Genomic DNA, 14,573 nt, shown 5'->3' on the forward strand with positions numbered 1-14,573 from the left:
CCATATCAATCTATATAAATGCAAGGAATAAATATTATCCTGTTTAAGTAAAATACAATTAGGAGAGCTGCCTTACGATAAACTCTCCCACAAGGAGTTGATCAATTGTCTGCCGGATCTCAGCTTTTGTTTGCATTTTCAGCTTGTTGTACTGCCTCCTGGCTGCCTCTGCTACTCTGAGCTCCAACTCAGACTGATATCCAAATCCTGGGAAGAGTAAAACGAGTAGCTATCATGCAAACAATAAGAAACAAATGCCTTATGTCTTTATAGAAAATGTCCAAGTTTATGATGCATAGTGCATTACCTGTGAGGCACTAAAATGATCAGAGGACCTCTTGATACAATAGGAAGTTAACTAGTTAAAGAAAATTGCATTACAGGACAGACAGGCATCTTACATGATACATAATACATTTTAATCCAAATTCTAGAAGTGCTGCCTCTACATGTCTGAATGAAAATGTAAGTCAATCGACATTTATTTTCTTGCATGTGTTTCACTTCTTGATATGAATGGTTGCAATGTTCTATGTGAGAAAGAAATGTCTTTCCCTGAAAGTACCATTACTTTGTTGTCATCTTCTTCAGCACATTTTGGGATAAAACACAGTGATGGGGAAACCATATATAAATGCAATTATTTATTTGAAACATTTTATAAGGACTTAAATCCAGAATTTCTGGTATCTCATCCCGAGCCTTAGCGTATGGACCTACTGTACCTGAAGTGTGGACTCGACCTTTGTAGAAAAAGTCAGCAACCTTCTTGATTGCCTGTGGGTTGTAGATGATGTTAAGAGGACTAGTGGTGACCTCAAGGCGCCTCTCAAAGTTGTTTCTTGCTGGGTTGCGCTCATAAATCATTTCAAAGACAGGGGGCGTTGCAGTCTCCACATCTGGGGCTGAGAACATAACAGAATAAAGCAGGCAATGAATCAAACTATAGAATGGGATAAGGAAACGGTTAACATCAGTGGCTTACCTACAATTTAATCTCGATTTCCTTTTCTTCACAAGCACATCATTGTTTGGAAGAGTGTATCTTTCTTTGTAAACACAGCAAATAAAATTGAAAAAAGTGTGACTTCTTGTGTTCTCCGTGTGAACCGTACCGGAATGTTAACTTTACAGAAAGTTTATTTTTTCATTTCAAGGAAAACTGTGAGATTTGCAAACTGCAATGGTAAGTAACACAATGTTAAAGATTTTTCTTGCAAAAGTAACTCCATATAAAATAAAATAAAATAAAATGCAAGGATAAAGGAGAATGTCATGTCAAATCTACACAACGAGTCACGTCCAAGTTTCAAAACGTTTTTTAGGTCTACGGGGTCTCTTCTTTTAAGCACTTTCAAATTTCCAATTTTATGAATAACAAGAATATTTTAGCTATCATGGACTTGTTCTGCAAGGAAGAATTAGATATGAAGTCCTGCAACTACCTCACTGCAACTAATTTGACTTCAGGAAGAAAAAATGAATGTGCTTTGCAATGAATACAACATAACAGTCTTACCTGACACAGAAACATCTGAACCACTAGCTGGGCCAAACGGTTGATTGAATGCCCCAACAACCTTGTTCTAAGAATGGTAAAAATGGTCAAAAGAACTTCAATTTAAAATAAACCTCAAAAATGCTGTTAAAGTTTTTTATTGTTATAAGCAGTAACATTTATAATCATACTAAAATATTTTAGTAGTTTTAGAAAAATATTAAAAAACGCCTGAAAATATAAAGAATTACTTCATATTTTTAAAACTAACAGAGTATATGGAATCAGTCATATATTCTTAAGCCGGTTTTAAACTGATTGAGGACTATATATAAGGATTATTCAATCATGTTTTGAACTATCAAGACATTTGGCACACAAATAACATTGAACATGTTTTTCAGATTTGGCATGCCTCATGTACTTTAACTCAGAAATGTGAATGAACACCTCCTTTGTTCAGATTCTTAAATGTTCCCTTGGATTTCTTCTGAAGAACATGTTGAGCAAGAATAAATAACAAAGCATAAAAATAAAAATTAATTAGAATAAAAAACAATGAGAAGCTGTGTGTAACTAGACCGAATACTTATGGAATTACATCTTTGTGTAATGAAAGATGCAAAGTGATACTTTTACTCACTGGCAGATACTATAGCTCATCTGATACTATTCTGTAATCTCCATGAAGATGCACCGTAATTAACGCATAGTTATAATGCAATGTACTGTGGACCGAGCATAGCTCTACAAATAATTAGCTAGCATGCCACCTTCCTCCTGCTCACTGCTCTCACCTGCTTAGGGGACACGAGGAAAGGGAAGATGGTGCCCTGAGTGGCAAGGTCTCTGAGAAACAGCCCCTCAAGCTTAACGGAAAGCAGTGAGGACTCAGTGCGAGGAAGAGACTCCACTCCAATCTTCACCCCTGAAAGGACACAATCTGTCAAGCTCTCAAATGCACCATGTGCAATCATAAAAATGTGAATTGAGTACTCTGAATTAGTTAAAAATGCATATTAGTAAGCACTTCGGGGAACATTTAAAATGGTTCAGGGTTCATATTTCTCAAACATGGGCACAATGAGTACATGAGGCCACACTGGCCTGCTGGCCACACATTAATCATACAAATAAGATATTCTTTAGAAAATAGTACTACTTTTAGGCATTATGAACATATAGGGTTCTAGACCCTGATAAGCTTTGGTTGCAAGGATTGAGATGGGATTGTCAGAGAAGCCATATGCAACTGGACTGAAGCAGGGTTCTAGCGATTGAGGAGTCTACTGGGGCTGTGAGACAAAGATATCAGTTTACAGGATTAGGGTGCATGTTTGAAACGGAGCTTCAGTTTCAGCTGTATACCTGAAAACTCCAACTGGATGAATCCAGTTTCCTGGGGCAAGAGGCTCCTCCTGTCCCGGTGGAGAAGGGTTATCTCTCCCTTCTCCAGCAGGAAGTCCAACCGTGCAAAGAGATGGTCCCTCCGAGTGACACTGTTCAGGGTTTGGGAGTCTTCGAGAGGGTCAAAGAGTTCTTCTGTATCTGCTGAAAAATATAATTTGCAACTGAACCAAGTTCCTGGTTCGTAAACTCAAATTTTCTAATGATATATTAGGAGGACTGGTAAGTACTGTAGAAGCAGCAAACAAAATCAGAAATATCTCAATAAAATTTGATTGTGCAAATATATGGCAGATGTTTAATTTAGTCAAGTGAAGGATTTTGGTATCAAAAGAACAAACTATAAACTACACAATTAGAAACACTGGCATAGAAGAGGATACTTCTGAAAGGGCCAAGTGTTTAAATTGTCTCATTATCTACTAGAAACTGTATGCAACGAAGGGCTTAATATCGTTTGAAACTGTTCTTATGTGCTTGAAAATAAAAAAAAGCATCTATATTAAAAACTCAAACATTTATTTGGTCAGTTAATTCAAAATGGATTCAGCAATTGTGCTATCAATAAAGCAAATGGAACACTGAAAAGAGGTTACCCCAGCCAGATTTTACACCCCTGTACCCAATGCTATCTCTCACCCAATATGTCCCACGTCTCTTGGCCAGGAAGCAGCCCTTCAGGCACCACGCCCTGGCCCTCCACGCCTGGCTCAGGACTCTGAGACTCGCCATACCAGCCACCCCACCCTGGAAACCAGGACTGCAGGTACTGGATCATGCCTGTGCTGCCACTCTTGGGGATGGATCCAGAAGGAGACCGGCTGGGAGGCTCAGAGATGGACTCCCGCACGCTCTGTGTTGAAAGGAAAAACATGGTTAGTAGCACTCCATGTCACTTCTCCCCTGCTGTTCAGCTATAATGTTGTGATTTGTTCCCTGTATTCTGGAAGCTAACTACACAGTACATAATCTATACATCATAATTGCTTTCGAAGTCAGTTCCCAATTTGAAATGGTTAATGCTTAAATTGTTAATTCACATAAATCAAAATTGCATTCCCTATGTAGTTGGGATTATATTGTAAACATAAAAAGACACAATTATGCATATTCGAGGCTTGTGCTTAATAATAATTATTAGTAAGAAATAATTATAAGCTGTTTTCTCAACTTGGCAATTCCTGTAGCCCTATGTCCACATTTTGTCCACATTATGTCCACATTTTATGCTACAAACTATATTATTAGATTTTCCATTTACAGAACTTGGCTCAAAGTCCATGATGGACATACTCCCTGAATCACCAAAGTACCCAATGTATTCCAGCTTGCCTCTGCTATCTCTTCTTGCTTGCGGAAGCGGTCATGGACAATCTCTCGCAAGCACTTAAGCTCTTCCAGGCTCTGCTCATTCTCCACCCGCTCCAATTCCTCCTGCACAATGACAAGTCAGTGCACATGATTTAGAACAAACTGTGCACCAGTCTTCAATATTTACCATAAAAAGTCCTGCTATGCTTTTTACATGAATGCTGCATGTGAAGTAATCTGGCCTGTTCAGTCAAATACATCATGAAAAGAATGCACCAGTGTTAAGAAAAAAAAAAACTTGCATACTTACAAATCAGAACATGGAAGCATTATGTCACCACTAACCTCACTGATGCAATCTTTTATGTGAACTGTCATTCACCACAAACACAAACCCCATGGTCACATAGTGCAGATTTAATGGGAAAAATATCTGAACAGACCAACAATATAAGCATGCAAGCTTGCACCTCCTTCAGCTCCTCTAATGCAGGGTTGAGTCAGCAAAACGTAACCACTTGAGGAAAATATCATGCTATGTGTGCATGTGTGAATAACACTGTTGAGTTTATGCATTCTGGAGAATGGGATAGCACTCTAGACTCAGAATTAGGAGGGTGTAAGTTCAAATCCTGGGTGGAGAACTGATGTTGGATGCTTAAGCAACATACATCAGTAAAGGTAGTTCAGGTGGGTAGCTGCATCAGCATGCGTAGGCTGCAAAGGAACAAGTAATAGGTTTATTCCATGCTGAAAAGAGAAGAAAGGAAACACAATGTTTCGGCAGTGGAGCCTTCTTCAGGTGTGTGAAGGCTCCTGAAGAAAGCTCCACAGCCGAAACATTGTATTTCCTTTCTTCTCATTTCAGCATGGAACAAACCTGTTACTTTTTCCTTTACATTAGTAAAGGTAGCTTCAGTAAAATGCCCACTTGTATGAACTGGTAGAAATGTAAGTAGTTTTGGATGAAAGCATCAAATGAAAGCAACCCACACTGCTATCAATAGAAAACCTTTTGGTTTTGTTGTTTATTTTGAAACAAGTGGCTACATTAGCTGACTCACCCTATATAAGGGACCCAAGCTCTGGAATCATACCTCCTCCTCGGTGCTCAGACTGACTCCCTTCAGCCTCTGGAAGTACAGGTTGGTGTACAGCTGGGCATCCCGTGCCCGCCGCAGGGCGAAGTCCCAGTTACTGCGACGCCTTTGTTCCCGGATCTCACTTAAGTTGGCATTGATGGCAAACAACCACCATTCCCGGCAGCTGCACACAGACAATTATAATGTACCCCGACAATACAAATGAAGTCATTATTGACATCACCTGGAACAGCCTGGCTTCCTGGATGTTAAATATTTTGCATATAAATCCCTTATCTGTTGTTGTAATGCTATAGTATACTGCAAAGGGCAGTGCGGTGGCTCAGTGGCTAAGGATCTGCGCCTGTGGCTGGAAGGTTGCCAGTTTGTATCCCGCCAGCAGAGGAATCCTACTCCGTTGGGCCCCTGAGCAAGGCCCTTCACCCCAGCTGCTCCAGGGACACTGTATAAATGTCTGACCCTGCGCTCTGACCCCAAGCTTCTCTCCCTGTCTGTGTGTCTCATGGAGAGCAGGTTGGGGTATCCGAAAAGACAAATTCCTAATACAAGAAATTGTATATGGCCAGTAAAGTGATCTTAAATGCACTGCACTGATAAGGGCATTTATTGTGATAAGATGAAAGAAAATGTTCATTTTGTGCTGATGACAATATATTTTTCCCAATTAATGCCTTTTCGTGTCACTAAAACATCTTTCACAGAATACTTCAGTGACAGAAATACGTTTAGCCGTCTTACGCAACAAAGAAATACAGAATGAGTAAAAGCAGAAAATAAACACAAATTTAGACTTCATGAGGCTTACTTAGTCAGATCCTTAACACAACGATAAAATGTTTATGGGCTGACTGTTTATGTTTTATATGTACAGATAGTGCTACAGAAAATACTAAATTGAAAGGATGAACTCACTTCCCCATCACTGGGACTTTAGGCTTCCATTTGCGAAACAGCACCTCTCTTTCTCTCCGGTCAAGTTCCTTGAGGAAAGCCATGATCTGCTGGTATTGCACCTAAAAAAAGAAACATGTGCCTCCTTATGCATGCAACTGAGGTGATCTGAGTAATACCTAGACCCTCTAACTGGAATCTACTTCCCTAAATTACATTATTTTATGTTTTACTTTTGGTGCTGGTATTGTACCTAAGAAGAGAAACATGGGCCTCCTTATGCATGCAACTGAGGTGACTGAGTAATTCCTAGACCCTCTAACTGGAATCTACTTCCCTAAATTACATTATTTTATGTTTCACTTTTGGTCACAACACACTCTCAGTGATAATACTTCATCTTGTTGATCTTGTTTTACTTACTTCAGGAGTGTCTAAAATTTAGCATCGAAGACATGAATCTTACAGCTTTTACAAGGCTCTTTAAATGCTCAGCTGCACAAAGACCAAGTAAAAAAGCAAAATTTGGTATTTAAGATCCAGTAGCTTTCAAGAACTAGATCTGACCACTGTTTATGTAGATGCTCACTGTTCAAACTGACCCCAAGACCCAGCTGAAAACTGGTGGGGAGGGCATACAGAGAAGGAATAACACTGTCACTGACTTCACAGCACCATCTGGAGACTAGAGTCCAGTCACAACTAGTTACAGTGGAGAAAATCCAAACCAACACACAGAAGAGAAAGAGGACTGGAACCCAGCCCTTTAGGGAATGCCGCCTACCTGCGAAAGACGGAGGGACAGAGGTTCCAGCTGGACCTGGCCTTCGATGCGTGGGTTGTGACGGGAACGCAGGGGTTCTTTGGAAGCATTTCTTCTAAGCAGAGCTGAGGCACACACAGGCTCAAAGACGTACTGGTGCTCACGGCTCTGCATGCATTTGGCCATCGCCTCCTGGATGGTAAATGGGGCAAAATCTCATTTCGCATGGCTAAAGGTCGCACAGTCACATTCCATATCACCAGGAGCAAGACACACGAACCTTCACATGAACACCACGTCTTGCTTTTAAGCATTTCAAGCTGTAGTCAAAACTATGCAGTGGCAAGGTTCTTGTCATGCCAGCTCAATGCCTAAAGCTGCATGTTCTACCTGAATCTCTGATGGAGGCAGGTCACCCAGCATGACGCATTCGGTGTCCCAGTACACACTGAACTCCTCAATCTCCAGCCGCTTCTGTCGCAGCAACTTCTGGGCCTAAGAGAAAAGAAGGCAATAACAGTGACAACCATTTCAAGATATTTTAGTTGAAATACATTTTGGTCATTATAATTTATAATTCAACTTTCTTTTATAACCACCACACAAATCAATGAGAATGAAAGGAATAAGGTGAGTACAGATCTAATCAATCTCCAGAGCTTGGCCTCAATCAGTACCTCCTCAGCAACACTAATAATTCAGTACTTCATTCAAAGTGGTCTGCAATAAATGCTTATGATTTGGGCCTGTGCACTCCCTGGATTTCCATCATCCTTTTTTATCATCGCATCCAATTTTATAATCGCAGAATCTTCTGGGTGCCTGAGGACACTGCTCTTACCTTGTAGCTGACCTACTTCACCACTGACTACAAGGTCTTTCAGTTCCCTCCCAGTTATCATTATATAGGACACATAATCAGAGAAATTTGGTTACAGTCCTGACTGGAATCTGGGATCTTTATTTTCAATTCACTAAAAACCCAGCTTGCCAGCTAAATTTCCTTAAATTTGTAAAAAGAGTAAGTGATACTGTATCAGCAGTTCCAAAAGACTGCTCCAGACCCCCTCTATCACAAATGTGCTCTTGTTCAGGTTTGACCACTGATAAACTCACAACTGTTTATCATCAGTGATATTACAGAAAGGGTAACAGAATAGTCAGACGTCTTATCTTAAAAACCTATTTATTTTGACACTTTTCTCTTTTTGTATGTTGACATTGTGTGTTCTTTCTGCTACTGTATGGAAAATAACACTGTTAAAAAAGGTATGAATGAAGCACTGATGCATAGCTCTACCACGCTAAGTCGATTTTAGACATTTTTTTCAATGTCAGTGGCTTTAAAAAATACTTTCATGGACAACCACAATTGTGACCTTATCACATCAAATATTAGCGCAAACCAGCATAAACAGTGCTAGAATCTTTACCGTGTTGAGTTTTTTCTACAAAATACAAGGGTGCATTCAATAAGCATGGTGCTTCACATTGTTGAATGGCCTGTTAGACCGGAGCACTATGGAATGTTAGCTACAGCTACCAGTCTGAGTATCTCATGCTCAGCATGTTTGTATGAGAAGAGAAGGGATAAGTCTGTTGAGTCACCTCTCTTGCTTATGATATACAGTATCTATAAACATCCAATTTTTAAATGTTAAAAATAGTTTAAATTTACCTTGATCCACATGATAATTTATCATCATAAACTGCTACGTTTAATGACATCAGCACTGCACTTTAACTTCTATAATTTTATCCACTGTCTGAAAGTACTATGCTAATCTAATCTTTCATAAAAATTAATTGCTGCCTTGGAATCACACTCAAAGAATTGTTTTTCATAAAGAATGTTCTATTTTAATGTGTGTGCTTCTGTCAGCTTATTTGCTCAATTACATTTGAAAAACTTTAATGTCGCATTTGCAAATTGAGAAATTAAGATCAAATCATTAACTTTGGAACTAGAGTTCTGGCAAGCCCAGGCTCTGAGTCCAGCACTCCCCTCTTACCGGTTCTTTGGTTGCATTCTGTGCTGATACACTCTTAATGCACACACCAAAGGCAAAAGGTTTCTCTGGGTTGGAAGACTCATCCTCAAATCTCAGGTGAACACCTTGTATCTTCAGCTATAAAGATAAAATGTAAATACACTGTGTGACAAACCAACCCTTCAATAAGGTGACTGTATGGATATGAGTTCATATGTCAGTGCAGGAGGCTTTATCACACAATTAATGCTGGATGTGTCACTTAAAAGACTCTTGAAAAAGATCCTCCCTTCTCTATTAATACTCAACTCAAGAAAGTAGTCTCTCCCAGGCTTCTTCCTAAATCCTCCCACTAACTCCCACTAACACTTTGAAAGGCCTTTATATACCAAACCTCATTAATAATGACCACGCATGTGATAAAGTACAAACTACACCTCACTAATAATACAAAATTAATTGAGGTCCATTTTCACTTTTGCTTTGTTATGTTAGTGATTATGATACAGCAGTGCCTCTCATTACATACCTCAATGTTCTCCACAATTCTAGTAACCACAGATGCAGTGACTGAATACCAGTAGGACTCTCCTTTCTGTTGGCATTCGCTCTGTTGGCATAGGACACAAAGTGTATTACTTGAGATGATAAAATCAGTGCTTCTTGACAAATTTCACCTTGATCATTTCCCAGTTGCTCTTTCACTGAATGCCCTCATTACCAAACAATGTCTTCTGTTTCTTTTGCATTTATAGCATGCCAGTCCCCACCAATGCCCTCCAGCTTCAGCCCCAAAGTTCAGATTTCTACTAGACCATCAGGAAGCAAAAGCATGCTGCTGACATGAATGAAACGGCTTGAACAAATCACAGAATGTATCAGACAGTACATACTATATATATATACACATGTAAAATGGAAACTACACTTGCATCATTATTTCAGTCCACCTAATCTCAATTTAAACCAGACTGTCCCCAGAACCAAGGGTTTTTCCCAAATAAAACCATGCCTTGCTACATTCAACATGACGGAACTGGTCACATATTCAAAAGGGGAAAGGTCAGATATTTTTTAGAATACATTTAGTTTCTGTACTGTTTCATTTAATTTTGTTCATTGTCTAATCCCTGCCTGTCAGCCCTTCCTGCTCGCTTTCCCCTTGTGTTGGGTCTCTTCTCACCTTCCATTTCTCCTCCAGGGCCTGGAGCAGCTTCCTCTTGTACTCCCGCTCAGCCTCTCGCTCCCTCTCCTCATCATACTCCTGTGGGTGGGCTGGGCCAACGATCAGGTGCAGCTGGGACATGCAGATGACCCAGGGGTCACTGTGAGGGCGGTAGAATGGGATCTGGAGGGTGATCTTCCCAATGAAACCTGTAGGACACCCAGGGTGAGAATACCATTACAGATTCAAAATCTCAAAACTGTGATTTGTTGACAGCTACAGATACGCTCATGCTAAATTCAAATCTGAAACAGCCTTTTACAAGAGCCTAGGAGAATAGTAGACACACATTCTGTGTCATTTCTTCTGGACGATTAACTTTGTACCACAGTACAAACCAGATAGAAAACTATCACTAGTGTAGTCCAGAAGAATGTCATGCAAGAAGCACAGGGAGGGTTTTAGAAATCAAGTGCCCTGCTTACTTGTGTTACAGTTTTATAACTGCCTGTAGCTCTCACCTGCCTCTCATGCGTTAGGAAAGCAGCACAATTTTCACTTTTCAGTATTGCAAAACTTCCTTAAAGATAATGTATTACTGGTCTCCTGTTCTGGCTTTGCTTAAACATGAGAAAACATCATGCTTTGGGAATATTTTTGCTTAATGCCTCCACAAATTTCTGAAATACAACATCTGTCAGTTTGTTTTTGTGTGTTTAGGAGTGTGAGTGATGAGGATCTACAATTAGGGCTTAAAGTTAAGGGCACAAATCAGAATGATTAATTACAGTAAATACACCCAGAGACCTATAAAATGATGTGCCATACCATCAATGAGAAACAAAGAACCTATTAGAGGTCTATTAGTTAAAGAAGACCAAATCTCAATTATTGGTCTTTCTAAAGCATCCAGGCAGGCACACTCCTGAGTGTATAACAATGCTGCCAAGCTGACCTGTGAGATTTTAATTATCTGCACAGACAATTTTACATGTTCTGCTAGTCCAGTAATAGTGAAATATTAAATAGAACATACTAAAAATTGACAATACAAAAGGAAACATATAAAACATTCAACTCATTTTACTGCAATTTTTCATTTTTTCTCTGTTTGGTAGGAAATATCTTATTGATTGTTTTCCTGTTCTCATCGCTTGATGTTTTAGGCACAGATGATAAATGATTTACTGAATCCTAGGCATTCATTGCTAGGCCACACAGCTACTGTACTTCCCTAGAAAAACTTAACGGTTTTTGTAACCTATCTGAGGTCAGCTGCTGCACTTGAAACATTATCACTAAACTGAACTGAACAAGACGATCACTATCAGCCTGATTTATGAATCGCTGGAAGCAGTATGAAGTGGGGGGGGGGGGTAAATTAAAGATCAACATACCTGCTTTGACCTCGAAAGGTAGATCAAACTCTCTAAGAGCATCCTTTCGAAGGGGAAGGTTTTCCAATTCAACTGCCCCTGCAAGATAAAAGAAAGATTCAAGCAACACTCTCAGCAAATGCAAATACAGGCTCTCACAGACAACTGCGGAGCCACACCTGAACTCTTCCTTACACCAGCTGTGTCAAAAGCAGACACCCACAACCTGGACTAAGCACCACACACTTAAGCTGAACACTTTCAACAGTGACCTGGTTTCCTTCCTGAATGTCCAGTCTCTCATAACCTCTCTTTGCTGGTCCATTAAAATTACATTTGAAGTGATTAAAAAAAAGAAACTATGATCCATACAAACATTCACCACAGTGTGACTGCACCACTGCAAATCAACTATACTCATCAGTGCTGACATGACCATACCTGTTTGTAACTAGAGATTTAGATATAGCTTTTACAACACACTATTTAAACACTTTATGTTGTAACAGGTTTCAAAAACTGTAGTACTCCATTTTTTAAGTAATCTCTTCTAATGAGGCCTTAAACCTCCACATACCAGATTCCATTATCGACTGAATCATATTTATTAGAGTTGGGATTTCTTTAGAGAAAACATGGAAACAGAAAACAGGTCTTTGATATACCACATCACACCATTGCTTTTTGTGAGTTATTAACTTGAAAGAAACAGAAACAAGAAGAAACATACAGTACCAGACATAAAAACAGGAAGCAATCCAATCACACCCTACAATCTAAATGGTTTAACATTGCAATTTACCTAATTTACCTAGTGGAGCAATGCACATGCAAACATATAAAACTCATTTTTATTATGGAATTATTTTGCTTTTTTTAACAATTTTGATTTCAGTAAATAATACATAAATTAAGACAAGTAATTGACTAAGACATAGAGGACCAGCTTATAACAAGAGCCACCTAAAAAGAAAACTCTGACATTTTTTTTTGTGTTAACTCAAAAATACAAAGCTGAAAACAACTGTACCTTTGAGTAGAGCAATGGAGAGCTGGTCAGTGTTTAGGTTGCTGACATATTTGCCCAAGTAGGTGTTGAGTACCCAGGCAACCAAACCTTCCAACATGGTGAGATTCCAGGGACTGGAAAAAGGGGTGTGTGGGTGATGGGAGGTAGAAGAGCAGGGATTCAGCGATCGCTCTCCAAGTCACCCTCTAAAATCTAGGAATAGAAGAGACACTTAAGATCACAAACAGCCCTGAGTGTCATATTTCAGTTTCTATGGATTTCTAAACAAGTTAGAGAGACGTTTTACTTCTCCCTGGGCCAAGACACGCCACCTTCGTCCTCAGTTCCTAATGCAATGTTAAACTCAAGCCTGTTACAAAGCACCCAGGTTAAGAGGAAAGTGTGTGCTACAGCTAAGCTTTTCTCAAGAAATGTGCAGCAATGTGAACATACAAAAACACTACAGGATACCCTCCAGTGTTCTGCAAAACAACCTGTTAAACAAAAAGAGTGAATTCAGCACCTTTGTCCTTACATAGCGTTTTCATTAACCTTCACAACTTTTCACAAATCATTTTTTATGAACTGTGCAAGTTCGGATGATTTAAAATCTTTTCTTTACAAAACTGCCTCTAACTTGTATATTTGGTATGCCTGTCACTTTTTTGCACGGTTGCCTCGTTTTCTTATCCAGATATACAGTACACTACTGTACGTGCATAAGCCTCTTGCAAATGCTGATATTGGCTAGTAACTCTCAATAGCTACAGCTGAGCAGAATTACTTGTATTGGGATGATGGTCAAGCTTTGCAACCCTGGAGACAAATTAATGCAATTTCAATACACCTCCCGGATTTTTCTGGAACTCTGAGGTGACAATTACTTGTTGCTCACTTCGTAGGCAGTCATGTATGTTGCTGGACTGAATTCCTTGACTATTGTAATACGACAGTTTTGAACTTTAGAGAGCAAAATGGGCAGTACTCGACTAGCGTGTTCAAACGCCAGATGTAGAAAAACTAGGCTGTCCCGATCTTACGCAAGCATGTCTGGAACATAAACGTGAGAACTGGTATGTTCGTTTTCCTTAACTATAGGAGCCCATAAATCTTATCCGAGTATGGCTTCCAACAAAAATAAACGGCTGTTCTACACGTGGGTAATTGCGTTAGTATTTGCTACCATGTAAATAAGCAAAGACACCAGACGTCAACAGCATTTTCTAACGTTATAACATACTCGTAAAACCCGAAACCCGTCTTGGTAGCAACATGATCGTTAAATAAACGTACGTTTTGAAAAACGCAAGCACGGCCAGAGACGCCAAGTTTCTGCCGTCCGCCGGGTTCAATGAACTGTCCCAACAAACGAATGTGAAACTTACCATTTTGGTGAGCGTTTCCTTCAGGCGTAGCTCTTAAGATCACCCGTGGATGGGGAGAAACATGAGTCCCGAGAGGACAGAGCAGGCAAACTGTCAGGACACGCCAGCTCAGGTAAAGAAAAAAAAAACCTTTTCTCTTTGGGATTCAGCCAATGGTCCGCCCTTTAACTACTTTCCACAAGAAGGGAGTTCAATTTCACGCACAGGCAGTGCACAGCGGTTTAGACAAGGTTGTCACTGAAACTGTCACGTAAGGTGAATTAGGCAACCAACATGGTCTGACATCGGGCTGCTGTCCTTGGCTTTTTGTCAGAGCTAAATGGCAGCTAGCTGTCAGCGGGGTGTCTGAATCCTCAGTGTTTGTTTTTTTTCAGCTTTCTGTTTCACGGTGTTCTCCTCCCTTAGATGTCGGCATTACTAGCAAACAGCAGCACGCATATGCGCTTCCTTGTGCCTGTGAACTTCCAACAAGGCTTCCTGTCAACCTCAAAGCACATGACCAAAACATAGGGAATCGCCTTATAAAGATGTTAATCTCCTCTGGGGACACCTAGTGTCCGGAGGTCAAAATGCACTCGTTTTTAGGGGTGAATTCTCTCCGTGCATTTTCAGGTCAGGGTCTGGGTAAAAGTTGGGTCCCAACCAGGTGACAGTTGAGTGAAGACTTCTCGCTA

The 14,573-nt window shown here is 39.9% G+C and overlaps 1 protein-coding gene across 1 annotated transcript in view; it reads right to left on the reverse strand.

Moving 5' to 3' along the window:
• Positions 1 to 14,335, reverse strand: part of vps13d (vacuolar protein sorting 13 homolog D) — an 85,481-nt gene extending 71,146 nt beyond the window's left edge. Inside the window, exons 1-17 of the mRNA XM_088938314.1 lie at positions 13,900 to 14,335; positions 12,536 to 12,727; positions 11,527 to 11,604; positions 10,148 to 10,338; positions 9,494 to 9,574; positions 8,986 to 9,102; positions 7,364 to 7,468; positions 6,995 to 7,165; positions 6,232 to 6,332; positions 5,314 to 5,482; positions 4,238 to 4,339; positions 3,545 to 3,758; positions 2,867 to 3,049; positions 2,296 to 2,426; positions 1,520 to 1,586; positions 726 to 905; positions 77 to 207 (exon numbers count right to left, since the gene is read on the reverse strand). Of these exons, the coding sequence (XP_088794440.1) occupies positions 77 to 207; positions 726 to 905; positions 1,520 to 1,586; positions 2,296 to 2,426; positions 2,867 to 3,049; positions 3,545 to 3,758; positions 4,238 to 4,339; positions 5,314 to 5,482; positions 6,232 to 6,332; positions 6,995 to 7,165; positions 7,364 to 7,468; positions 8,986 to 9,102; positions 9,494 to 9,574; positions 10,148 to 10,338; positions 11,527 to 11,604; positions 12,536 to 12,632 (2,118 nt within the window). The 5' untranslated portion in view covers positions 12,633 to 12,727; positions 13,900 to 14,335. The remainder of the gene's footprint in view (positions 1 to 76; positions 208 to 725; positions 906 to 1,519; positions 1,587 to 2,295; positions 2,427 to 2,866; positions 3,050 to 3,544; positions 3,759 to 4,237; positions 4,340 to 5,313; positions 5,483 to 6,231; positions 6,333 to 6,994; positions 7,166 to 7,363; positions 7,469 to 8,985; positions 9,103 to 9,493; positions 9,575 to 10,147; positions 10,339 to 11,526; positions 11,605 to 12,535; positions 12,728 to 13,899) is intronic.
• Between the last annotated feature and the right edge of the window lie 238 nt (positions 14,336 to 14,573).

This window comes from Atractosteus spatula, chromosome 20 (assembly GCF_055471065.1).
Source record: "Atractosteus spatula isolate fAtrSpa1 chromosome 20, fAtrSpa1.hap1, whole genome shotgun sequence".
NCBI classification, from domain to species: domain Eukaryota; kingdom Metazoa; phylum Chordata; class Actinopteri; order Semionotiformes; family Lepisosteidae; genus Atractosteus; species Atractosteus spatula.